We start from the raw sequence: 25432 nt of genomic DNA, 5'->3' as shown, positions 1-25432 counted from the left end.
AAGTCTGCCAAGGAGCCGAGAGATAGTTCAGAGGAACTGTTCGGCAATCGCCCTGACACGCTGGTGCCAAGAGCCACTGAAGGTGTTGCTAGGGGCAACGAACTTACCGCCAAGGCATTGCCAGTCCGACGGGAGTGTTTAGCAAGAGTCTCCAGAGTTGCCAACGTGGTGGGAGAGGAAGAGTGCCAGGTGTCGGTGGCACCTGTTGTTGATGATAATGAGCCACAAGTGGCTGCAACCCCGAAAAAGGGGGAGACTTCGTCTAGAGATGGAGAATTGCTGGGTCGAGTGTCTGACAGAGGACCAGAGGATGTCTCAAGGTCTAACAGCAAGAGTGAGGAGACCGCTGTCAGTAAAAGGTCTCAGAAAAGACGAGCTGGCCTTGGGGAAAAAAATGGAGCAGATACAGAATCTGGAAGAATCCCTGCAGATGGTTTCTGTGAAGTTGACAGAGAAAGAAAAAGAGGTACATAGCTTGAAAGAGGAGAGGGACAAATCGCTTGCTGACTTTAAGAAAGAGCAAGAAGTGAGGCTTCAGCTGGAAAAAGTCCTGGAGCACCACAGAAGTGAGTTCTTGGCTCTGCAGGATGAACTGTCCCGCTCCCAGGGTCTTGTGACCAGAAAGGAGAGTGAAGTGCAAAGTCTGGCCAAGCGGATGTCATTCCAGGAAGAAGAAGTGAGTCTTCTACATGGTGGATATCAGGCTCCGCGGAGTGATCACAAGGATATGCTGGTAGCCATGGAAAAAATTGAAAAAGAGAAGAATGAAATGAAGATGGAAGTTGATGATCTTGCTAGCAATCTGGAGAGTGTCTCTAAAGCGACAGAGACAACTTGAGGAGGAAGTCAAGGCGAAGAATGCCCTTGCACATGCTCTTCAATCTGCTCATCATGACAATGACTTGCTCCATGTATGAGGAGGCCCTGGAACAAGTTGAGACTCTGCAACATGAAAACAAGAATTTGCAACAGGAGATCTCAGATCTATCTGAACAGATTGGTGAGAGTGGAAAATCTATCAATGAGTTAGAGAAGACCAGGAAACAGTTGCTGGACAGTGAGAAGATGATCTCTGCCAAGCTCAAGAGTGAGCAGCTGAAATATATAAAGCTGGAAGATGACATGAAGATCTTAAAAGAGAGCCTGGAAGCGCAGAATGAAATGCGCATAAGGTCCCACGTAGCTGCCTTGGTTTTGCTGGGAGCACAACTTTATGAGCAGGTGGCTGTGCTGGCGGACAATGAACAGTTTTTTTTAAATACGTTTTATTGAAGATTAAACAAACATCAGACAAATCGCCTCACAGAGCAAAATGGTATAAAGCGGAGTACACAATTAAAAAAAAGGCACTGAGAACATATACAAGTAAGCAGGATGTAAACGACATAATATCATATAAAGATCCGGCAGTAATCAGTGCAGTGAGGGCACAATCTGAGGGGAACCAAGAACAACCAGTTGAGAAACCGTAACACAAAAAGATGGTGAACAAGGTGAACGAAAAAAAGGAAAAGAAAAGAAAAGGGGGATGGTATGTAACATAAAATCGGCAAAATAATATTGAATAGAGGCCGTAGTGTAGAATTCAGCAGATATCGCCACATCTAGTCACGAGTGCCAAGCATAGCGTTTCTAATGTTAATGTTAAAGCAGACCCATGCGTCCACAGAGGGGAGGGAGCACACACATCCAGCACAACATCTTAACACACATAAATCAAAGGGGTACATACAACCACATCTAGAAAGGGAAGGGCAGTCATGACCTTAAGTCCCCACAGGGGTTGCAGAGTATGAACATTGGGTCAATGGTGAGGAGCACCAGGGACCCCACACAGAAAGAAATTTACCAGGGCATTTTCTATTCTTATAAACAAGATGGGAGAAGGGTATCATAGCATTAACCAAAGCTTTCCACTGAGACAGGGAAGGCGGGCCAGGGTCCATCCATTTGAGGGCAATCGCCTTCCTAGCAAAAAATAAGGATTCTCGCAGTAAAGTGCGCACGTAATGTGGCCACACTTCCTCATCCAGAACTCCAAATAAACAAATCAGAGGGTCACACCCCGGGGAAGGTTGGATAATTGTGGCAAGAAGACCAAGGACATCCTGCCAGAAGGATCTTATATCAGGGCAAGCCCAGATAAGATGCCAGAAATCAGCTTTAGCCGCACCACATCGATGGCAGGCGTCCGAGTCAGAACGACCCATTCTATGCAAACGAACGGGGGTGATGTAACTATAATGTATAATATTCAATTGAATCAGTTTATTATTAGCAGAAGGAGACACCACCATATGTGAGGAAAGCATCTCCTCCCAATCATCTTTAGTCAAATTGGGAATATGAGATTCCCAGTGTCGGACAGCCGGCAACCGGGAACGGGAGTTCTTGGCCTGAATGAGGTGCGTATATAGGATGGACACCAGTCCCCTAGGACCCTGCGATTTTAAAACACCAATAAGCGGGAATGTCGATATGGGTGCACGTCCAGCAGGGAACTGTGTTGACAATGCATGACGGAGCTGTAGGTATTTAAAGAAGCAGTGTCGGGGTAAATCAATATTCTGATTGCAATTGCTCGAAGGAACACAAAACATTATCCCTATACACATCGCCCAGAGTGAGCACACCAGCATTCATCCAAAAAACAGAGTCTAGAGTCTCACCCACATGGATGAGAAAGGGGTTGTGCCATAGAGGGGTATCAGACGGGATATCAGCATATCCATATACTGACTTAGCGGCCCGCCACACTTTTACAGCCAGCTTATGTGAAAGTAGGTAAGCACGACCCCCTAGAGTAGGGCTTTCTAAGAGCATCCGGGGAGACACAGAGGGGACGAACCTATCCAGGCATTGTTCAGAGTCGGGCATGGAGTCTCCCAGAACCCAATGTCTAATATATCTCAACTGCCCCGCCAGGTAATACAAATAAAAATCAGGAAGGGACATACCCGCCTCCAGCTTGGGACGCTGGAGAGTGGTGAGACTAATCTTAGGTCTGCTAGGTCCCCAAATAAACGGAGACAGAAGGGAATGTACAGAATCAAAAAAGGATTTAGGGACAGGAACAGAAGCATGTTCTAGGGTATACAAGCATTTGGGGAGAATAATAAGTTTGATAAGATTAATACGTCCAGAGACGGACAGTGGCAGCTGGGCCCATATCCTATTTAGATTTAATGTAGGGCAGGAGGGAGAGAACATTGACCTCAAGATCCAGCATGGGATCCCTATTGATATACACCCCCAAATATTTAAATGTAGTGACAACCGGGAGACCACCCAACGTCGGGGGCCACGCTCTAGGCAGTAGAGGCATGACCGCCGACTTGGACCAATTAATGAACAGTCCCGAAAAAAATCCGAAACGATCCATCAGGTCGATCGCATAGGGGATCATTGTAGTGGGGTCAGACACAAAGAGAACCATGTCATCGGCATAAAGGCCTATGCGGTCCTCCCTACCTCCCACAGACATGCCCCGGAAACCAGGATCCTGACGTATACGCAAAGCAAGGGGCTCCACCGCCACCGCAAACAGAAGCGGGGACAGGGGGCACCCCTGACGCGTACCACGACCTAGGTGAAATAGGGGAGAACACACACCATTCACCAGGACCTGGGCCCGCGGACACCTGTAGAGGAGGGAGACCCAGGACCTAAAATTTTGACCAAAGCCAAACCTACAAAGCACTTCTAAGAGGTATCCCCACTCAATCGAGTCAAAGGCCTTAGCTGCATCAAGTGACGCCACGGCCCAGTCCCCTCCCATAAGACCACCCACCTGGACGGCAGTTTGGACACGACGGATATTATCCGAAGTGGATTTGCCTGGCATAAAACCGGATTGATCATGATGCACAAGCGACAATACAACCCGATTCAGTCTATTGGCCAGGGCTTTAGTTAGTAGTTTATAATCAAGGTTCAATAAGGAGATATGCCTGTAGGAACCGCACTCCATAGGGTCTTTATCAGGCTTTAGGAGGACAACAATCGTCGCCTCATATAAGGAATCAGGCAGAACCCCATCAGTAAAGGCTCTGTCATACATAGCTAGCAGAGGAGGCAGGAGTACGTCACTGTACTTCAAGTAAACCTCCAAAGGGAGGCCGTCAGGGCCCGGAGACTTACCCCTGGCCATGTCTGCCAAAGCTTCTTGCAGCTCCAATAAAGTGAGAGGAGCATCTAAAAAGTCCCTATCTTCAACCGATAATTTAGGAAAATCAATGCCGTCCAGGTAGGCAGCCAACTCAGCAACACCATACTGCACCTGCGAAGTATATAAAGTAGAATAAAACGTAGAGAAACATTGTAACAGCTCATCATTACCCAACATGACGGACCCATCCGAGGCCCGGAGTTTAAGAATAGGAGCAACAGAGGAGTTTTGTCTGACTATATGAGCCAGTAACTTACTAGATTGGTTCCCGTGCTCAAAATAAAACTGTTTGGTGAAGAATAATTTCCTATTGGCCTTTTCGTGGAGGTGCAACATATATTGTCGCCCCTCCCGTAGCCACAAGATCTCATTAGCCTCCGACGGGTCCGCCACATAACGAGCCTCCAATTGTGCACAACTCTGAGCCAATTCCTCCTCCCTCCTAACTGTAGATCTCTTGATAAATGAAATAGTAGAGCGTAAGCACCCCCTCAGATAAGCTTTCAACGTTTCCCACACCAGTGCCGGGGACCCCTCGGGGGTATTAGCCTCAAGAAATACCTGAAGTTGATCAGGGATTCTATCATTAGGGCCAATCTGATCCAACCAAAAGGGGTGGATCTTCCATCTACGCGGTGTGCCAGAACCGACCATGGAGACATCAAGCAATAGGGGAGAATGGTCAGATATAGCACGCGGCTCGTAGGAGATCGCGGTGACCTGAGACATAAGTAGCGAGTTACCACACGCCAGGTCGATTCTGGACAGCGCATGACGTCCCAATGTGTGACATGAGTACTGTCTAGTATGTGGGAACCTTTCACGGTATATGTCCACCCACCCCACCTCCCCCAGAAATGAGGAAAGGGAATCCCCGCCAGTAGCCAGGACAGTACCTCTAGCGCTATGACGGTCCAGTGTGGGGTCTAACACCATATTAAAATCGCCCATACAGAGGACCCGTGCTGAGGGATATGCAGCAGCAAAAGTGACAGCCTTATGCAATATTTCCATAGAGGCAGGGGGAGGATTATAGATGAAAAGAAACACATACGGGACATTGTTCAAGTAAGCATGCACAAAGATGTAACGACCCTGAGGATCCCCACGGACCGCGACTGGATCCCATCTCACCAATCTACTAACCAATATTGAAACCCCTCTAGAATAGGACGAATGGAAGGAATGATGAGACCATTGGACCCAAGGCCTAGACAAAAGGTGGGCTCTATCAGGCGTTAAATGGGTCTCCTGAAGAGTAACTATATGAGGGCGGTGTCTTCTAATATGTGCAAATATCAGGGCACGCTTGCGCGGCGTACGCACACCCCTAACGTTCCATGACATCACTCTAAGACTCGCCATAGTAGAGCATTGCACGGGCATACACATACAACAGCCACACACCAGACAAGATAAGACAAGGACGCACGGGTCTGCTGACACATGACAGATAAGCAATCAATGGCCGAACACATTCACCAGAAAGCATCTGAGGTAGAGTATATATACAAAGCAACAAGGGAAGGAAGAAGGGGGGGAGGGTGTAGGTGAGAGCAAATATGCCAGGGTACATCCCGACCAGCAGCCATCAGAGGGGACGTGTATATTGCGTAGGGTGGAGAGTCCAGGGAGATAAGACACAGAAAAATAAAAAACAAAAACATTTTGGCACAGACATCCTGATATTATCCACAGTATGGGTTATAAAGGTAGTCCAGGACAAAATTCACTGCATGCCCCTGAGCGGACATGCCAGAGTGTCAGGGAGCTGGAACCTAGCAAAGGCGCAGCAGAGCGTCCGACATGGTGCCCAGAGCATAGTCCACGGTACAATCAGGCGGTCAGATAGTAACATAGGTCTGCCACAAAGACCAGTCCCATGGATCAGGAGGGGGGGGGGGTGGAATATATCATCAGGGCCTGGGGGAAAAGGGTGGAAGTCCAGGGGACCAGTTGGGAAGGGGGGATCCAGGTATGGGAAAGGGGCACAGTACCTGTTCCGGGGCCTAGAGGTCCTAAGCTGCAGCCATTCATGAAGAGGGAGAAGAAATAGAAGAAAAGGGCCCTCAGAGCCATCCCAGTCCGAGTGCAAGATAGCAGGTCACAAGTCCATAACGGGAGGTCCCGGATCAGCGCCGCCCGCGCAGCCAGTCATCCGCCTTGACCGGGGAGGAGAAAAAGATGGCTCGATCTCCGTCCACCACCCGGAGGCGTGCAGGGTAAGCCATAGAATAGGGCACACCACGCTCCCTCAGCTGAGCCTTCACCGACGTGAAGGAGGCCCTCTTGCGCTGCAGGTCAGATGAGAAATCAGGGAAAATGGACACCTTAGCATTATGCACCTTGATCTCAGGAAGTCGTCTAGCAGAACGGAGAATCATGTCTCTGTCGTTACAGTTGAGAAAGCGCGCCAACAGCGGGCGCGGGGGTGCCCCAGGAACCGGCGGCCTAGCAGGAACTCTATGTGCCCTCTCCACAGCATAGGCCGCTGAAAACTGAGCGTCCGGGAAGAGTTCCTTAATCCAGGTTTCAACAAAGGCCCCGGGGTTCTGGCCCTCCGCCCGCTCAGGTAGGCCAATCACCCTGATGTTATTCCGGCGCAGCCGGTTCTCTAAATCATCATTTTTCTGCCGGGCGCCCTCCAATTGCTCCTGCACCTCCCGGAGGGAGGAGGGCAAGGGCTGTACAGAATCCTCCAGTGTTGAGATACGGGACTCCGTCTCCGTGACCCGCTCACGGAGAGTCTGCATGTCCTGACGCAGGAGGCCTACGTCCACCCGTACCTCCTCCAATTTGCCGGTAAGAGATGTCCTACAGTTCTGTATGGCCATGAGAAGGGTGTCACTAACCACCCGCAGAGTCGGTTCAGGAGAGTCTGGGGGATCAGGCGGCAGGCCCTTCACCCCTACTGCTGCAGAGCGCGCTCCGGCCTGTCCAGTGCCATCTTGTTTTTCAGCACGGGCATAATCTCTGAGCTTCTCGACCGCCGTGCGGTCTTTTTGTTTAGCTTGATCCGGTTGAGGAGGCATATTACGGGTCCTCAGTCGGGTTCGTGGGGTCAAAGTCTCCAGGATTAAGTCCAGGATAATGAAATTGCAGGTCCTGAGCGGGAGCACTTACTCCATGCGACCGCTCATCTCAACCGCCAAGCCACGCCCCCCCGGACAATGAACAGTTGAGGAAACAATTGCTGTCTTCGGAAGATATTGTCAGGGACTTGACAGAGTTACTTGACAGTGAGAGGATGAAGTCCGCTAAGCTCCTGTGTAAGCAGCGAAAATGTGAGAAAAAGGAAGAGGACCAGGAAGTTCTAAAAGAGAGCAGAGACCAAGTTATGGTGGAAATGGCTCAAGAAAGGCTTCTGGGGCAGAAGTTACGGGATACAGGGATGCTTTCTCTGAAGCCCAGTAAAAAGTCCTCTAATGCTAAGATTGAGGTGAAGCCCTGTAAGAAGTCCTCTGAAGCTAGAACTGAGCTGAAACCTGGTGTGAAATCCTCTGAAGTGGAGACTAAGGAGAAAGTCAGGCGGGAAATCCTCTGAACCTAAGCAGACCAAAAATTCTGAAGGTAATGCTGAGGCAGAGAAATCCTCTGAAGCAGAAGCTAAACCAGTCAACCTCAAAAGCTATGAGTAAAGAGAATGGCACAACTGAAGCTACAGGTGAAGAGAAGAGCCAAATAGTAGTAGAAGCTGATTCTACACAAGAATCTGAAGAAGCCAAAGACTCTGAAGCCAAACCTGAGGAAGCTGGTGCCCCTTAAAAGAAAGCTGGAAGGGATGAGGTGAAACCATGTGAGAAATCCACTGAAGTCAAAACTGTGGTGAAACCAGGTGGGAAGTTCTCTAAAGTTGAAACTGAGATGGACCCGTGTCGGAGGTCCTCTGAAGCTACAGAGAACAAGACAGTGGTTGGTGAAGCCACTGAGGCCGAAAGATTCTCTGAAGCAGAGGCAGAGGTCCGGCAAGCGAGAAGAAGACAAAGGTTAAAAGCATTGGTCCTCTCTGTCCTTAATTTCAAGAACCCTGCCCACACCAGGGTGAAGAACCTGGTACTGGAGAGGTGTGACCGAGAGACTTGCAATTGGTGGCTGGAAAAAGTCCGGAAGAAAAAAGTAAAGGACTTCAGAGACTGTGGGACAAAAGTTGTCCAAGAGAAAGGAAAGGCAGATGGTTTCTGCCTTTCAAATACATGTGCTCCTTCCCGGTGCTCTGAGCAAAGGGGGGGGGGGGGATATGTGATAAGGTGGCAAGGAAAGGGTGTATTTCCTTTGCTCACCATGAAGAATATCTCACCTGCTTCTTAAGTAATGAGGCAGCAGGGAAGGGATGTGTGTATAAGATGGAGACTAAGTCTAATCTGTGCTCTGCCTGGGAACCAGCATGTTGCTGTAGGGGGAGACACTCGGACCCTGTTGAGGAAGCACACAGCTGGAATCTGTGAGTGGTCCAAGAAGTGGTGTGAACTGTGAGTAACAGGTTGCAGGAGTCACATGTTTAATTGGCTGAGGGTAGCTCACCAGTTAGTAGTCAGGGTACGCTGATATGTGTAGTCAGTGACCAGACGGTCTAGGATTTTATTTTGTTCCTGCGTTGTTTGTTTTTCCCCTGCAACCTGTCTAAATAAAGCTGGCAAGGTGCCAGGCTTGCATGAGGAACTGTGGTCTGCTGTGTTATTGTGAGGAAACGTGTCCCGTGGCAGTGTCCAGGACGATCCCGGATCTATCCCCAAGGAGGAATCCTTAATATATATATAATTAATTTTAAGTTTACCTTTGGCGCTACATATAATAACATAACTGTAAAATATATACTATACCAAATTACTTTGCCAGTTACCCATTTAGAAAGCACTCTGCATGTTACTTGCTCTATAATTCAAAGAATAAGTCAGTTCTGCAAACTACATCTGAAAAATAAGTTTCCATTCATTAAAGGAAAAAAAAAAGAATTTTACCTGGTTTTCCATTCCTTGCAGATTTCTCGACAAATTTGTGTTTCTCATTTTTAAGGTTTATGTGGCTAATGCTTCGAAAATGATGTTCCTCTGCCAAACTAAAAATTCTCAACTAGAATAGAAACAAAAAAGTCTAATTAATGTTTCTTTTTAAGTAATGGCATATTATTATTATTATTTATTTATTTTAAACCTTTTTACGTACTCAGATATAAATTGTACATTTTTTTTAGCTGCATTAGCAACCAACCATTCTGTATTTATAATGAGGACCAACCTGTCTAGCCCTCTCGTTATACCTAATTTAGAAGCCCTTTCTTTATGCTGACTGGCTTGCCATGTTTACTACTGAGCAACAGTAAACATTATTGGTCAAAGTTGTCATTGAATACATCTACTTGTTTTTACTTGTGTGATTACATTTATGCCTCCTTTCATGATAACTTGAATTGTGTATTGTTGTGGTAACTTTTCTTAAAGGGGTACTCCACTGGAAAACATGCTCGCTGTTAAGAGGCCATCTGTGGAGCGGACAGTGAATTTAAAGGGGTACTCCGGTGGAAAACATTTTTTTTTAAATCAACTGGTGCCAGAAAGTGAAACAGATTTGTAAATTACTTCTATTTAAAAATCTTAACCCTTCCAGTACTTATCATCTGCTGAATGTTCCACAAGAAGTTTTTTCTTTTTGAATTTCCTTTCTGTCTGACCACAGTGCTCTCTGCTGACACCTCTGTACATTTTAGGAGCTGGAAAAAAAGGGGAAATTGTGCAGCTCACTTGGATAATGGGAAAGTGAACCCGAGGTAAAAGGTGATGCCTTCATCAAGAAAGGCCTAATAAAATATAGTAAAATGCAATAATTGATATAGATCAATTAATAACCAGTCCTCTAGGGTCACTAGGTGAAAGGATAGAAAGACAGACAAAGGGAGATGGGATCCAATAAAATAATGCTAATTTATTAATGAGTGGTAAAGGATGTAAAAAAGTGAGCTTCCAAGTGCCTTAGCGGGGCCCAGGCATCAGGCACAGGAGCTTAAAAATAAAATAAAAGCACAAAAACAATGATTAAAAAATAGATAAAAATAAATATGGGAACATATGGGAACAACTATGGACAATATGTGATGCACAAATTAGGGGAAATTATGCATTCGATCAGACAGTACAAGTCCTCAGTTCATAGCTACAGTGTGATGCACTGTTAGATAAATTGTATCCAAAATAGACAGACTGTAGATCTGATGTGTCCGATGGGGTAGACTGTAACATACACTGGTTCGGATGTCTCCGTTCCTGATATTGTGTAGACAACAGAGTAAAGTTTTGGTGCACGGCACCGCTCACCAATCGATGTCCTGTGAAGTGCGGTCGGGCTGGCACGGAGGTATCCGGCTCAGAGGAGGGTGCCCGTCTGCTCGTGGATAGAAGCGATTCCGGTAAAGCGGCTGGCACAGAGAGCTATCCGGCCGTAGGGGATGTAGTTGCCGCAAGTGGAGGATGAAGGATGATAGCGGTATGGGAGTGGTGACCGGCGCTCCTCGTGTGAATGATGCGCTGTGCGCATGCGAATGATGGTGGTAGATAGTTGGGAATAACAGGTTGGCATGTGATGAAGATATGGTTCCCAATGCTGATATAGTATGCTAGACACATTTGAAGGCCTCTGGCCTTTTCTTCAGTAGCGGTAGGTAACAAAATACTGTAAGTAATGGGGTTTAAATACTCTCAAACTGATGATGCGTTAAAAGGTGTAAAAAAAACATGGGATGGAGTGGTCAATTTGTTGTATAATACAGGATTGGATCCAAAGGTAAGAAAAAGAAAATCCGAGATGGATTAAGTGAAAAGAGATGGAAGCAAAATAGGGAAAGAAAGGGAAATGTCTGTAATGATAGTGGGATATAGTGGACTTATTTCTTATTATGTAACAAAATCTAGGAGAAATGAGGAGTGAACCAGTTGTCCATCAAAAATAACTGGATTGCAAAGATATAAAAATGTAAAGATGAATATACATAGAAAATGAATAAAAAATTATATAAAAATATAAGATGGAGGTAAAAATAGACAAACAGGTTCAGTAATTCATAGTTCGAATGGAGTAAAATAAAATAAAAAAGGATCTGAATAGAATTGATGTTTGAATAAAAAATGATGTGAAATAAAATATTATAGAATATTAGATCATGATAATAGTATGAATGATAGAAAATCATGATTTAAGTATGAATGATAAAAAATCATGATAATATTATGAATGATAAAAAATCATGTAAAACCAGTGGTGTGGTTATATGGTGTAGTTATATAATAGTCATATAATAGTCATATAATAGTTTCTGGTCTGGGCATTTTTATTTTGAAAACAACTATTACCTCCAACTTACAGGCACCGCCATGGGTACGAGGTTCGCGCTAAGCTATGCCAATTTATTTATGGCAAACTGGGAAGAAAACACCATTACACCCAGGCTTGGCACGGACCTCGTACTCTGGCGGCGATATATCGATGATATAATATTTGTATGGAAGGGACCCAGGAAGCTTTTAGATGTTTTTATCCAGGAAATAAATATTAATGCTTCCAACCTTAAATTCACACCCTGTATCAGCACTGGCACTTTAGATTTTTTAGATCTTTTAATTACTATTAATCCCCCAACAATAATCTGCAATACTTTCCACAAGCCAGTTGCCAAAAACAGTTTTATCCTTTTTAACAGCTGCCACCTACCCCGTTGGCTTTTAAACATTCCCTCATGCCAATACCAAAGACTGAAAAGAAATTGCACCTTAAAAGAAAAATTTGTAGAAGAAGCTAAAACATTAACAGATCAATTCCTGGAGAAGGACTACCCTAAGGCTATCCTGGATCAATCTTACAAAAAAGTCTGTGCTCTCTCAGCTGTCTTCTATGTTTGTTTGTTGTCCTGTATGTGTCCCCCACTTTCTTTAGTCTTCCGTATGTTTTGTGTATCTCCATTCTTTTCCTCCCTTCTTCTAAGGCCCTTTTTCAAGGTTGCCTCTTCTTTCCATTTACATCGTTCTGATTCTGTTCCTACTCTCGATCCCTTGCTAACTGCTGGGCCCCTTCTTACCTAGTCAGGTTCTTCTGGTATAAGTCAATTGGCATGGTAATTCAGATTATTTCGACAACCACGTGTTAAATTTGTTGTATATTCTTTGCCTGGACTTTAACCCCCGCCCTGCATTGTTGGGATAGGGGAGATTTGAGAAACTTTCTCATATGCTATTGTTCACTGGAACGTATTTGTCTTGTTCTTTTGTTACCCATGTTATTTTTCATCCCATCTGTCTGATATTTCGGTCCACAAGACCGTATTGTGCTAAGTATTTCCTGTATTGGTGTACCCACCACATCTACCTTAATAAACTTTTTTGTTGAATTCGAAAAAAAAAAAAAAAGTCTGTGCTCTGGACAGAACATAATTTTTAGTCCCAAAATGATTGACTCCACAAAAGATGATGATCCTAAAATAATTATACCTTTCAACAAAGAACACACAAAAAATTTAATCAATTATAAAAGAGAACTGGCACTACCTCAAAAATGACAAGTTGATCGGACAGGATATCCCCCTATATCCACCTATCATTTACACAAAAGCCCCCAATCTAGGGATCCAGGTTGCCCCCACCATTAAACAACCCAACATTCCCCACTCATCCTTCACCTGGTTACATTCAAAAGGATTTCACAGATGCGGCACCTGCGCAGGATGTAAAATAACCACTTTTCGCAGAAAAATCACAGAAGTTGTTTCCACTTCCAATAAATTCTCACATCGAATCTCTGAATGTCTCACTTGTCATAGCAAGGGAGTCATCTACTTAATACAGTGCAGTTGCAATAGACAGTACATAGGTCGCACAAAAAGACAGCTCAGGACCCGCATCTATGAACATATCAACAACATCAAAAAAGGCCTACTAACCCATCCCCTGTCAAAACTTTACTCTGTTATCTACACAATATCAGAGAGGAGACATCCGAACCAGTGTATGTTACAGTCTATCCCATCGGACACATTAGATCTACAGTCTATCTATTTCGGATACAATTTATCTAACAGTGCATTACACTGTAGCTATGAACTGAGGACTTGTACTGTCTGATCGAATGCATCATTTCCCCTAATTTGCGCATTGCATATTGTCCATAGTTGGCATCAGACTATATGTTCCCATATTTATTTTTATCTATTTTTTAATCATTGTTTTTGTGCTTTTATTTTATTTTTAAACTCCTGTGCCTGATGCTTGGGCCCCGCTAAGGCACTTGGAAGCTCACTCTTTTACATCCTTTACCACTCATTAATAAATTAATATTATTTTATTGGATCCCATCTCCCTTTGTCTTTCTTTCTATCCTTTCACCTAGTGACCCTAGAGGACTGGTTATTAATTGATCTATATCAATTATTGCATTTTACCATTTTAGGATCTGTCCAGAGTAGGAGCAAATCCCCATAGCAAACCTCTCCTGCTCTGGACAGTTCCTAGAATGGACAGAGGTGTCAGCAGAAAGCATTGTGGTCAGACAGAAAGTAAATTCAAAAAGTAAAGCACTTCCTGTGGAGCATATAGGAGCTGATAAGTACTGGAAGGATTAAGATTTTTAAATAGAAGTAATTCACAAATCTGTTTAACTTTCTGGCACCAGTTGATTTTAAAAACATGTTTTCCAGGGGAATACCCCCTTAATTATCTTCTCATATGGGTGGGACGCAATTAGCACATTTTATAAAATGTGATTACTGATGTAAAATAAGTTGCATACAAAACATCTTATGTAGTAAAAGTTTCTAGTGTTTTTTTGAAAACTGCCACTGCAGTTTTTGAGTCAGAGTCAGAGTCAGAAGTGGGTCCAGTTGGAAGAAGTCCTTACATTTTATATCCCATTCCTTTTGTATTTTCCAAAAAAACTGCATAAAAAAACCTGTGTGGAAACCTAGCCGTACAGTGGTCTCGAGTTATGATGGCTATAGCATTTTAAACTTCAATGGTCTTGCCTCGGAAACCTTAACCTAAAACTGCAATAAATTTTCCACAGAAAGTGCCAATCAATAACATATTATTTATTGTCTAACTGTGGTAGATAGAAGAAGTTATGTAAAAGATAGAAGTTATGTCCCATATGTCAGGTGTTTATCTTGGTATTTATGTTTTTAATTCAGACATTTTATCTGCAATCTTTTTGCAAAGGACTATTCACCATAACACTATACCTCCTTAGATCTTTTCCAACTGTGGGATCCCTGTTTTTGAGCAATTCTGGCTTCCGCAGGTACTTAGTGGTGGTTCTAGTTACCATTAATGTTGTGCAAAATCCCATGACACCGTTTTTGTTACAGGTTCATGCCGTCCTCGGAACCTTAGTTAAATAGCAGTTGTTATAGTTACCAATGCCATTATATGCTTACTAGCATTTACATACATCTTGCCACGCCATCCTTTTACTTATTATCTTTTAGGATTTTTTTTTTTTTTTTTTTAACAACCATTGTTATTTAAAGTTTAATTTAGATTTTTTACTCTGTAGTTTTTGTGGAATTTTTGCTTGGCCTGCCTCATTTAGGTATTTTATCCTAAAAACCATGCCAATATATCTAAATTTGCGTTGTGTCAGTTAGCAGCTACAAGACTAGTAATTGACCTCAAAACAATTTCAGCAGAAGCTTTTTAAATTTATGTTTCAGCAATATGTTACTATGTATTCATTTAAGTACTGTTCTTTCTTATGGTTATACATTTAGCACGTGCCACTTATATTTCTGACAGTTCTTACAAATATTCACATGACCCAGAACTAATTGTATAGGTCTGTATATTGTCATTATGTTTGTCCATATGTTATGCATTGCCTGATGAAAAGCGTGGTCCGAGCTTAAAACGAGTTGCTGTATGTTACAATAAGAAAAGATGGTGAGAACTTTCTCTTATTTCCCGACCTGCGTATCTCCATAGTAAAGAGAGTGGAATCATACAAGTCTGAAACAACATTCCACCCAAGAAAAACAACACTTTTAGTATATCAGGGCCAATGTGTCTGTACTATATTTAGAATCTGACAAATAATAACAATGTAAATTTATTCCCCTTTTTCTTTTAGTGTTCTCACTTATTAGTTTCTATGCTTACTTTAACTTTATGCCACTGTGTCTAGGGCTCTGTGTAGTGAGGCTCTGTGACATGCTACGGGCACACACGAGGATGATTGACAAGCCAGGAGCCTGCACAGAGCCCTGCTTGTCCTGTCCTCACTTCCTGTATTTGGACTCCTCAAAGGCTGCAGGGACAGCACTTTTTCACCCATAAATATACACATTTTTTAACCAATGTATAATACAAATATACATATAATTGTATTATCTACATTATATAAAAAGTTTTTGTTGACGACAGGTACACTTTAAGAAAGCCAGAGGCTCAATAGCTAATGCAAAGAGCAGAGGCGACAGGGGACACTCCTGCCGCATACCCCTCTGCAGCCGAAAGGAATGACCATTCACTCCAAGTCTAGCAACAGGGTCCCGGTACAATAATTGAACATAAGGGAGAAACTGATGTCCAAAACCAATAGATCTCATCATCCACCACAAATAGTTCCATTCAACGCTATCAAAAGCCTTGGCAGCGTCCAATGAAACCTGTGACCTAGCACCAGCCCCCCTCCTGTGTCATCTGCAAGTTAAGATTAACCCTAGGAATATTGTCTATCGTGGATATACCGGACATAAAGCCAGTCTGGTCCCCGTGAACTAACAACAAGACAACCTTAGAAAGTCTATTAGCGAGTACCCGAGTCAGCAGATTCACATCCACACATAGGAGAGAAATAGGCCTGTAGGAGCCCGCACACAGCAGGTCCAGGTTTAGGAAAGAGAACAACAATCGCTTCAATCATGGAATGGGGCAAAGCACCCACCTTCACCACTGCCTCGAATACCCGCTGTAGTTGCGGCAAAAGCACACCTTGAAATTGTTTATTTATATATATTATATATATATATATATATATATATATATATATATATATATATATAATTATCACTTGGCAGCCCATCAGGACCCGGGGACCTCTCATTAGCAGCATCATTCAAAGCCAGTTCTAATTCCTCCAAAGAGATAGGCGAGTCCAGCTCGCCCCTCTGCTCCGGAGAAAGAGAAGACAGAGACACCGACCCACATAGTCATCTAAGTCCCCCTCAGAACAAGCGATCTTGGATGAGTATGCATCTTTATAAAAATCCACCATCACCTGCAGAATGTCCCTATCTTCCGTAACCTCCCTCCCTTGACCATCACTAAGACACCCAATATATGTGACCCCCTGCTGAGCACAGGCAATAGAAGCCAACAGTTTGCCCGTCCCTTCACCACATTCAAAGTACTGCTGTTTTTTTTTTTTTTACTAAACATTTATGCTCCACAGCCTCCTCCAAGTAGACATTATAAGCATTTTGGGCCTGCAACCAGTTCTCCTGAGACACAGAGGAAGGAGTTGAAATATAAGCATCTTCGGCCCTTACAACTGCATTGTGCAACCTGTCTCCCTTCTCTCTAGTAAAAGGATTTATGAGTACTAATATCACAAATAAAGAAGCCACGGAGGAATGCCTTGAGGGAGTCCCAAACTACGGAGATCAAAGCCGACCCAGAGTTAAGTTCGATAAAATTCTTAAGTTCTACACTCACAATTTCTGCCGTAGTCAGCCAGAACGGGTTCAACCTCCACAGTGAACACTCCCCCCAATGTCCCAATGTATCTGCAATTTTAGGCGGATAGGAGAATGATCAGATAAACCCTGTGCCAAGTACACAACCTCCTGCACCAGACCCACCATATCCATACCAACAACAGCAATATCAATTCTAGAAAGGGTCCCATGAGTAGCAAGAAAATTGTTTTGTGGTTGGAGTACGATGACGTCACAGATCCAGAAAGTCAACCTCACCAAATATCCTAGCAAGGCCAGTAGAAGTATCCAAAGAAGCAACCAGTACATGACTAAAGTCCCCACAAAGAAGGTTAGGAGCCACAGGGAGCCTGACACTATAGACAAGATACACTAACACAGAGCCACTATACGGAGGAGGAATATATACACAAACAATGATAAGCAAATCGGTGAGACACTTCACAAACCAAGCAAATAAATCGCCTATCAGGATCAAGAACAGATGAGACCTCCTTAAAAGGAATAGATTTGTGAACTACAATACTAATTCCTCTAGCATGAGAGGAGTATGTTGAATGATAAGAATAGCCAACCCATGCTCTATGGAGGCCCTCAGTGTTTTCTGCCGTCAGATGGGTCTCAGTTAGACACAGTATAGCAGGTTGGAATTGCCTCCCCGAGTTAAATATGGCATAGCATTTAGTAACCTCCCCAAGCCACCTAATATTCCAGCCAAAAACATTAAACACAGCTATCATACAGGGAAGAGTAGGGATGAACACAAGAGGAGACCAGCAAAAACACTCACAAGCAAGGAGGGCAAGTAATGTGCCAGGAGGGAGGGAGAGACTGAAAACAAACAAGACAAACACCCCAAAACAAAAAACAAGAGAACAAAGCCACACAAAAACACCGTGGCATGCGGTACCAGGGGGCGCCAATACGTTCGCGCCAGTCGGCATCATTCTCAAGAACACATAAGAACATCCCTCCCACAACACAGCATGGAGAAACATAAGTGCAGACCAGAGTAAAAACATACAGCAAGAATGAATTCAACCAACCACACAATCAAAAAAAACATTCCCGCAATAAAACAGTAAAAAACATTCAGAAGGAATAACCACCACAAAATAGCATCATTAACCCCCTCACAGAATAGAACATTGCCAGTACCCAGAGCAAAAATGTAAAACAATAGCTCAGCAGAATATACAATATATAACTATGCATAAGAGAAATTAGCATGGCAATATTAGACAAATGAACAACAGTCCACTGGGTAGGGAACAGCGGAAACTAAACAGGGCAGTTCAGTCCGGAGCAGGACCTGGAGAGCCCCTATGGGCCCTCTGGCGCAGCTGAGATTCGTGTGCGTCCAACCAACGGATGGCCGGATCCACCCCCTCGGAGAAATGAGTAGTGCCCATAGCCAACACAAGGGTACAACATGGAGTACCGGACTTCTAGGGAGTGCAGCCATCCCTTGACATCAATGAAGGAAGCACGTTTCCTCCGCACCTCCGCTGAGAAGTCAGGGAAAAAGGAAATTACATAACCATACACTGTAATAGGCTGTTTTTCCCTGGCAAACCGCACAATCAAGTCCCGATCCTGATAATGTAGAAGCTTCACAAGCATAGACCCGGGCGGGACCTCCCGGCAGGAAGGGTCTTGTAGGGATTCGATGTGCACGCTCCACAGCAAAGAGCGGGGTCAGGTTGTCAGTTCCAAAAATAATCCTTTAGCCAAGATTCCATGTATTCCTTGGGAAACGGTCCTTCACACTTCTCTGGGAGTCCCATAATCCTGACATTATTTCTGAGTAACCTGTTTTCCAGGTCATTAACTTTAGCTTTTAAGAAGGCAATGTCCTGACCATGTCTGGTGGAGTCTCGCACTAGAGGAACATCCGCATCCTCCACATCACTTAGGCTGGGTCCACCCTACGTTTTGTCCCATACGGGAGCGCATACGGCAGGGGGGAGCTAAAAGCTCGCGCTCCCGTATGTGACCGTATGCGCTCCCGTATGTCATTCATTTCAATGAGCCGACCAGAGTGAAACGTTCGGTCCGGTCGGCTCATTTTTGCGCCGTATGCGCTTTTACAACCGGACCTAAAACTGTGGTCAACCACGGTTTTAGGTCCGGTTGTAAAAGCGCATACGGCGCAAAAATGAGCCGACCGGACCGAACGTTTCACTCCGGTCGGCTCATTGAAATGAATGACATACGGGAGCGCATACGGTGACATACGGGGGCGCGAGCTTTTAGCTCCCCCCTGCCGTATGCGCTCCCGTATGGGACAAAACGTAGTGTGGACCCAGCCTTACTCTATCCTGCCCTCAACAGCAGAGGTCATGACGAATGAGTGATATATCAGACTGTACAGTTCCCACCTGAGTAGTCAGCTGAACAAGAGTTATGTTACATCTTTGTATCTCTGCAAAGACAGCAGCTAGAGTAGGTTTAGCAGGAGGTCTAGGAGGCATTTGCCACCGCAGCAGACATGGCAGGCGGAGTACCGGATAAGGGAATATGGGAATATGGAAAAAAGGCCTGCAAGAAAGCATCGTAACCTTCCAGAGGATCCAAAAGGGCCTCAACCTCAGCCAGCGGGATAGGAGCTACCCTGCAATCAGGAGAATCTGGACAGGGAGTCCGCAAAGCAAACTTTTCCAACTTAGCTGCCACCTCCTGGTGTAGTGCCAATTTATTCCTCAGGTTTGCAGACATGCCGGTCCCCTACTGAGAGGAGCCAGCTCCGTCCTTATTCTTCTTCCACTAATTAGCGGCCATAGAGTGTAATAGAAAATGCCACAGCAGGAGATTGTATAGGAGACACAACAAGCAGGCTAAGAGACACTGCACTAATGCAGTCCAGCATCAGTGGAGGGGGTAGGGAGAGCACTGGACCAGGTGAGAGGTACCAGAGCACCCAGCAATCAGGCAACAGCCCCAAAGGTGAAGACCTACAGGTAGGCTCTCAGCAGTGAGACACCAGAGCAGTGGGCGGCTCCCAAGGAGAGGAGACAGAGAGCTGGCAGGCTCTCAGTAGTAGGAGGCAAAGCAGGAGCAGGGGGTCTTCAGGCAAGGAGAGCAATGTCCCATTTTATGCCAGCACCCCACCACTGCAAGGGGCACACTGTGTAAGTCCTCACCCCGAATACTGCACAGTCTCTCCCCTCAGGAGGGCCCCTCTGATAGAAAGCTCCCCCAGAGGACAGATAAGCAGCCAGGAGACAGTCCAGAGCTTTAAGATGGCGGCTGGATGCAGCGCAGCCTCACCTCACCTCCACACAGACGCCTCCCAACAGCAGCTCCCGGTGACTGTCACACGGCAGCAGTGTCGGACCGATGACCGCTGGGTGCAGAGGCAGCGATGCCCCCAGCGGCAGGAGGATCAAGCAGCAAGGCCCTGGCTCCGGAGTCCCAAGATGGTGGACGGACCGGTGAGGCCACGGCTACAGGGAGCGGTCCTGACCTCCCTTCCAGTGACACTTTGAGAAAGTGAGGGGACCGCCCAGGTCTCACTGCCAGTGAGGGGGGTCCTAGCAGCAGGGGAGCCCCAGATCCCAATCGAGATGGGAGCATCAAGCCGGGAAGTGACTCCGCAGGCAAGGCCGGGGCTTCAGGGCCTTCCCTCTTCAAGGTCCACCGCACTCCAACAAAGGCAGTCCCGGCTTCCAAAGATACAGCGGGGGGCACCCCAGGGTATAGGGCAAGAGATAGGGGGATAGCACCCCAAAACAGCTGGATGTAGAGGCATTGTACAGGATACTTTAGCAGGATGGCAGGAGCTCAGTTAAAACACGTCTGCTCAGGCCTCCATGCAGACCACGCCCCCCACAGGCCTCTTTAAAAATAAAAGAATCTCATTGGTTGCTATGTGTAACTGCACCACTCTTCCTCTACACAGGTTTTGATAAATCTCCCCCAATATCCCATGATGAAAATATGAAAAGAAAATTTTATAATAAATGTTGGCAAATTTTAAAGGAAATACAGCGATTGCAACCTCCAAGTCCTTCAGTATGATGCCACAAGGTTGAAGGATTTTATGCCATTCTTCCCAGCACATCCTCTTAAATGCTGTTGGTAGAGTGCTACTTTCAGGTCTCTCCAGAGATGTTCAGTTGGGTTCAACCCTGCCCTATATCACTCCATGCGATAATTGTATTAAAATCTGTGCGACTTTTATTACAATTGTCACATGGCCCTCCACTGCTCTAGGACATTTAACCAGAGCAGTACAGTGGCATTCAATGTCCATGTACCATTTGATAAATTTGGCGCATGAATGCCACTTTCCTCGCAACTTTTTTTTTAATCTAAAGTGAACAAAAACCAAGATCACTTTTGATAAATGCCCCTCATTGTCTTGTTTGAAGGTGAACCATCGGCCCAGTCTGAGGACCACCGCACTACTCTGCATCAGGTTTTTTACTAAAAATATCTCTGTAGTTTACTCTATTCATGTTCAGCTTTCCCTCAACCCTGACCAGTCTCCCTGTCTCGGCTTCTGAAAAACCACTCCATAGCATGAAGCTGCCACCATGCTTCACTATAGGGATGGTATTGGGCAGGTGATATGTAGTATTCGGTTTCCTAGCAACACGGCACTTAATAAAGACAAGAGGGTTAAGACGAATTGGGATAACATTCTGGTGTCTATCAGTCTTGATTTATTGACAATCGCAACTGTTTAGCATGCAGTTTCTGCTATATAAGACCCTACTGTAAAACCATCTTGTATTTGTAACCCATGCTAAAATCCAGGTAATTCCAAATTGTTCACTTACTTTTTCATGCAGGTGTATGAGTTTCATTATATAATCAATTTTTAGCGGTAAACCCAAAGCCCCAAAATAGTCAAACAGTATTTTACCATCCCATCTGCACAACCGGTAATAAGCTGCTTGTATTCTTCATCAATGTACATCTTCAGAAGAGGAAACACTGTAAATGGCAAATAGTATAAATCACACCCAGATCTATTGTTAGAAACAACATATAACCTGTATACTTAAATGATGCAATACAAATAAAACACATTTTTCTGTTACATTTTTGTAAAATGAACTGCTGTATAACTAAGTTCCGGCCATATTGCGGGTAATTTATCAAACATTGTGCCTTGAGCAGAGTGGCAATAAGTTGCACTTTTCTGTGCAACGCCCTGGGGTTTGCTAAATTTTGCTGTGCTCACCAAGACGAAAAAGCTTAGCACAGAGGGGTGTAATTTTGCTTGAAAAGGGCTGGCTGCACTGGCAGCCCCAGATGTGCCTGGATTTATTGGATTTATCAAGGCATGTGTCTGGTGGGACTACACTGGCTTGGGGGGATGATTACTTAAGACCAATGTTTATAAAGCTGGTCTTAATAAACTCCTTGCATTATGTTTGAAGCATTCATTTGACATATCCACCTGGAAAGTCTCCAACATTTATACCATTGTCTCCAACATTTTACCATTTATACCATAGGGCATGAAAATGGTTGTCCAACTAGATAAGCCTTTTATGGAATATCCTCATTATAAATATGCTGGCACAAAACACTTCAGACTTGGTCAAACATGTACACAAATATAATAAAACAGATTTTTGTAGATCAAGTTTATACAAAGTACTTCTGAAAATAAGTTGAGGTGTGCGATAAAGCACTTCAGCAATTTGTGTGTATCAACTGTTTCATAATTCAGATTTTTTTTAATTTAAGTAGTAGTGATTTAAAGGGAACATTTTACATTTAACATGCAATCTGATATGCCAGCAGCATGTTAAAGAGCCAGAGGGTGTGAGTCAATTGATATGTAGATTTGTGGAAAAAGTTTCAGTATGTGTAACTTATCGATTTAAACGTTTGCTAATTCTGGGCTCAGGAGCCAAGTAGGCAGTCTTAATCAGTAACTGACAGCTATTTCCGTATGCATACTGATATAGGCAAGGCTCACACTCAGCCTAGAAGTTTTACAGCTCAAAAACAGATGGAAAACTGATCAAAAACAAAAAGTGGCTTGGAAAAAAATATGCACCACTTGGCTTTTGGTCTGTTTTCTAAGCAATCTACAGAAGTAGTCCATGTTAAAGATGTTATGCTTGCATAAGACTTTGCTACTACAGGATGCAAGATTTTTCTGGTCCCAGTACACAGCTCTACACACTGTGCCCGAACCAGAGAATTTATGCTGAAGAGGGAGTAAGCTTTATGCAACCCCAGCTTACTGTAAAAATATTCCTCAAGCCATCCTCCTGGACATGATAAGCCAATGCTGACTTACTACTAATGCCCAATGCAACAGAAATTTTAAGGCAAGAAGCAAAGGGGGCACCAGATTTTGACACACAGCACTTGCCCTGCCTCAAAATGTAGGCTTTTTTCCCCCAGAAAACACTGTGGCAAGGGGTACTCCAGTGGAAAACTATTTTTTTTAAAGGGGTACTCCGCCCATAGACATCTCATCCCCTATCCAAAGGATAGGGGATAAGATGTCTGATCACGGGGGCCTTGTTGCTGGGGACCCCTGCGATCTCGGCTGCGGCACCCCGCTTTAAATGATTTTAAAGCTTTAAATGATTTTTCGCTGTAGATTTTTGGGCAAAATGATTGACGTCATTACAAAGTCGAATTGGTGGCGCAAAAAATAAGCCATCATATGGATTTTTAGGTGCAAAATTGAAAAAGAGTTATGATTTTTTAAAGGCATGATTTTTTAAAGGCAAGGAGGAAAAAAACGAAAATGCAAAAACGGAAAAACCCTCGGTCCTTAAGGGGTTAAACCTCACGGTCAGTGGCATATACGTAAAAAAAATACCAAAGTCCAGAATTGAATATTTTTGGTCACTTTGTATACCCTAGAAAAATGTACTGTATTTATTGGCATATAACACGCATTTTTTAGGCTAAAATGTTTAGCCCAAAGTCTATCTGCGTGTTATACGCCGATAAGCCGCTGCAGTTCAAGGATTTAAAGCGGGCGATTTAAATCAATGAACTGCAGTGGCTTTTGCAGGTGCAGAGACCTGCCGTCGCTGCCGGCTTTTCTGCCCCTGCCTGTCCTGGGGTCTAGAGCCCTGCTGCGGCCGCTTCTCTCCCCCTGGCTATCGGCGCCCCTTCTCTCACCGATAGCCAGGGGGAGAGAAGCGGCGCCGGCAATGGGGCAGCAACGCCGATAGCCAGGGGGAAAGAAGGGTCAGCGGCACCCATTGCCGGCGCCGCTGTCCCGTTGCCTCCCCCATCCACGGATGTATAATTACCTGTTGCCGGGGTCGGGTCCGCGTTGCTTCTGGCCTTCGGTGTGGCGTCGTTGCTATGCGCTGCGAGACGCAATGACGAGTGATGTCACTCGTCATTGCGCCGTGCAGCGCATAGCAACGGCGCAGGGGACGCCACACCAGAGGCCAGAAGCAGCACGGACCCGACCCCGGCAACAGGTAATTATACAACCGGGGATGGGGGAGGCAACGGCGCCGGCAATGGGTGCCGCTGCCCCTTCTCTCCACCTGGCTATCGGCGCCACTGCCCCATTGCCGGCGCCGCTTCTCTCCCCCTGGCTATCGGCGCCGGCAATGGGGCAGCGGCACCGATAGCCAGGGGGAGAGAAGCGGCGGCAGCAGGGCTCTAGACCCCAGGAAAGGCAGGGGGAGAGAAGCGGGCAGCGACGGCCTCTCTCCCCCTGCCTTTCCTAGGGGCTTCTGCGGGGTCAGAAACAGTGTATCGGGGTATACACATGCACACACATGCACCCTCATTTTACCAAGGATATTTGGGTAAAAAACTTTTTCACCCAAATATCCTTGGTAAAATGAGGGTGCGTGTTATAGGCTGGTGCGTGGTATACCCCGATAAATATGGTATAAAAATTGATCAAAGAGTTCCATCAAAACAAACATGGTGCCAATAAAAACTACAGATCACAGCACAAAAAAATTAGCCCTCACACATCTCCGGAAAAATAAAAAAAGTTATAGGGGTCAGAAGAGGACATTTTTTAACATGCTAATTTTCATACAAAAATGAATCATTTTTTTTAAAAGAAAACAAAATAAAATAAAACCTATATAATTTGGGTATCGTAACAGTATGAAGCTACAGAATAAAGATTGTTTTACTCATTTTTACCGAAAATTCGTCTGCATAGAATCGTAAGCCCTGAAAAGTTACAAAATGGAGTTGTTTTTTTTTTTTTCAATTTTACCCCACAAATAATTTTTTTTTGTTTCACTGTAGATTTTGTGGTGAAATGATTGATGTCATTACAAAGAACAATTGGTGGTGCAAAAAACAAGCCCTCATATGGGTCTGTAGGTGGAAAAGTTTAAGAGTTATGATTTTTAGAAGATGAGGTGGAAAAAAAGGAAAGTGAAAAAATGAAAAAAACCTTTGTCCTTAAAAGGAGTACTCTGGTGCAGAGTATTCCTGCTCCGTCCTGCCCGGGCTGAAAAATAAATGAAAATAAACCATCTCTCACCTTCCTGGGTTCCCGCGGAGCGCCACTACAGCTGATCGGTCCTCCGGTCCATCTTCTTCATACTTCCGGGTGTAACGAAGCGTCACATGGCGCTCAGCCAATCGCCGGCCACCGCGATGTTCTG

The 25432-nt window shown here is 44.7% G+C and overlaps 1 protein-coding gene across 7 annotated transcripts in view; it reads right to left on the bottom strand.

Annotated features, from left to right (window-relative positions):
- WDR27 (WD repeat domain 27) overlaps window positions 1-25432 on the bottom strand; it is a 421522-nt gene that overhangs the window by 365484 nt on the left and 30606 nt on the right. For all 7 annotated transcript variants that reach the window (XM_056567129.1, XM_056567126.1, XM_056567130.1 and 4 more), the window contains 2 exons: window positions 21724-21794; window positions 9127-9238 (listed from right to left, as the gene is read on the bottom strand). In XM_056567129.1, the coding sequence (XP_056423104.1) occupies window positions 9127-9238; window positions 21724-21794 (183 nt within the window). The remainder of the gene's footprint in view (window positions 1-9126; window positions 9239-21723; window positions 21795-25432) is intronic.

Source organism: Hyla sarda, chromosome 3, assembly GCF_029499605.1.
Source record: "Hyla sarda isolate aHylSar1 chromosome 3, aHylSar1.hap1, whole genome shotgun sequence".
Classification (NCBI taxonomy): domain Eukaryota; kingdom Metazoa; phylum Chordata; class Amphibia; order Anura; family Hylidae; genus Hyla; species Hyla sarda.
The sequence above is the reverse complement of the archived record's forward strand: the minus strand, read 5'-3'. Positions and strand labels throughout refer to the sequence as shown.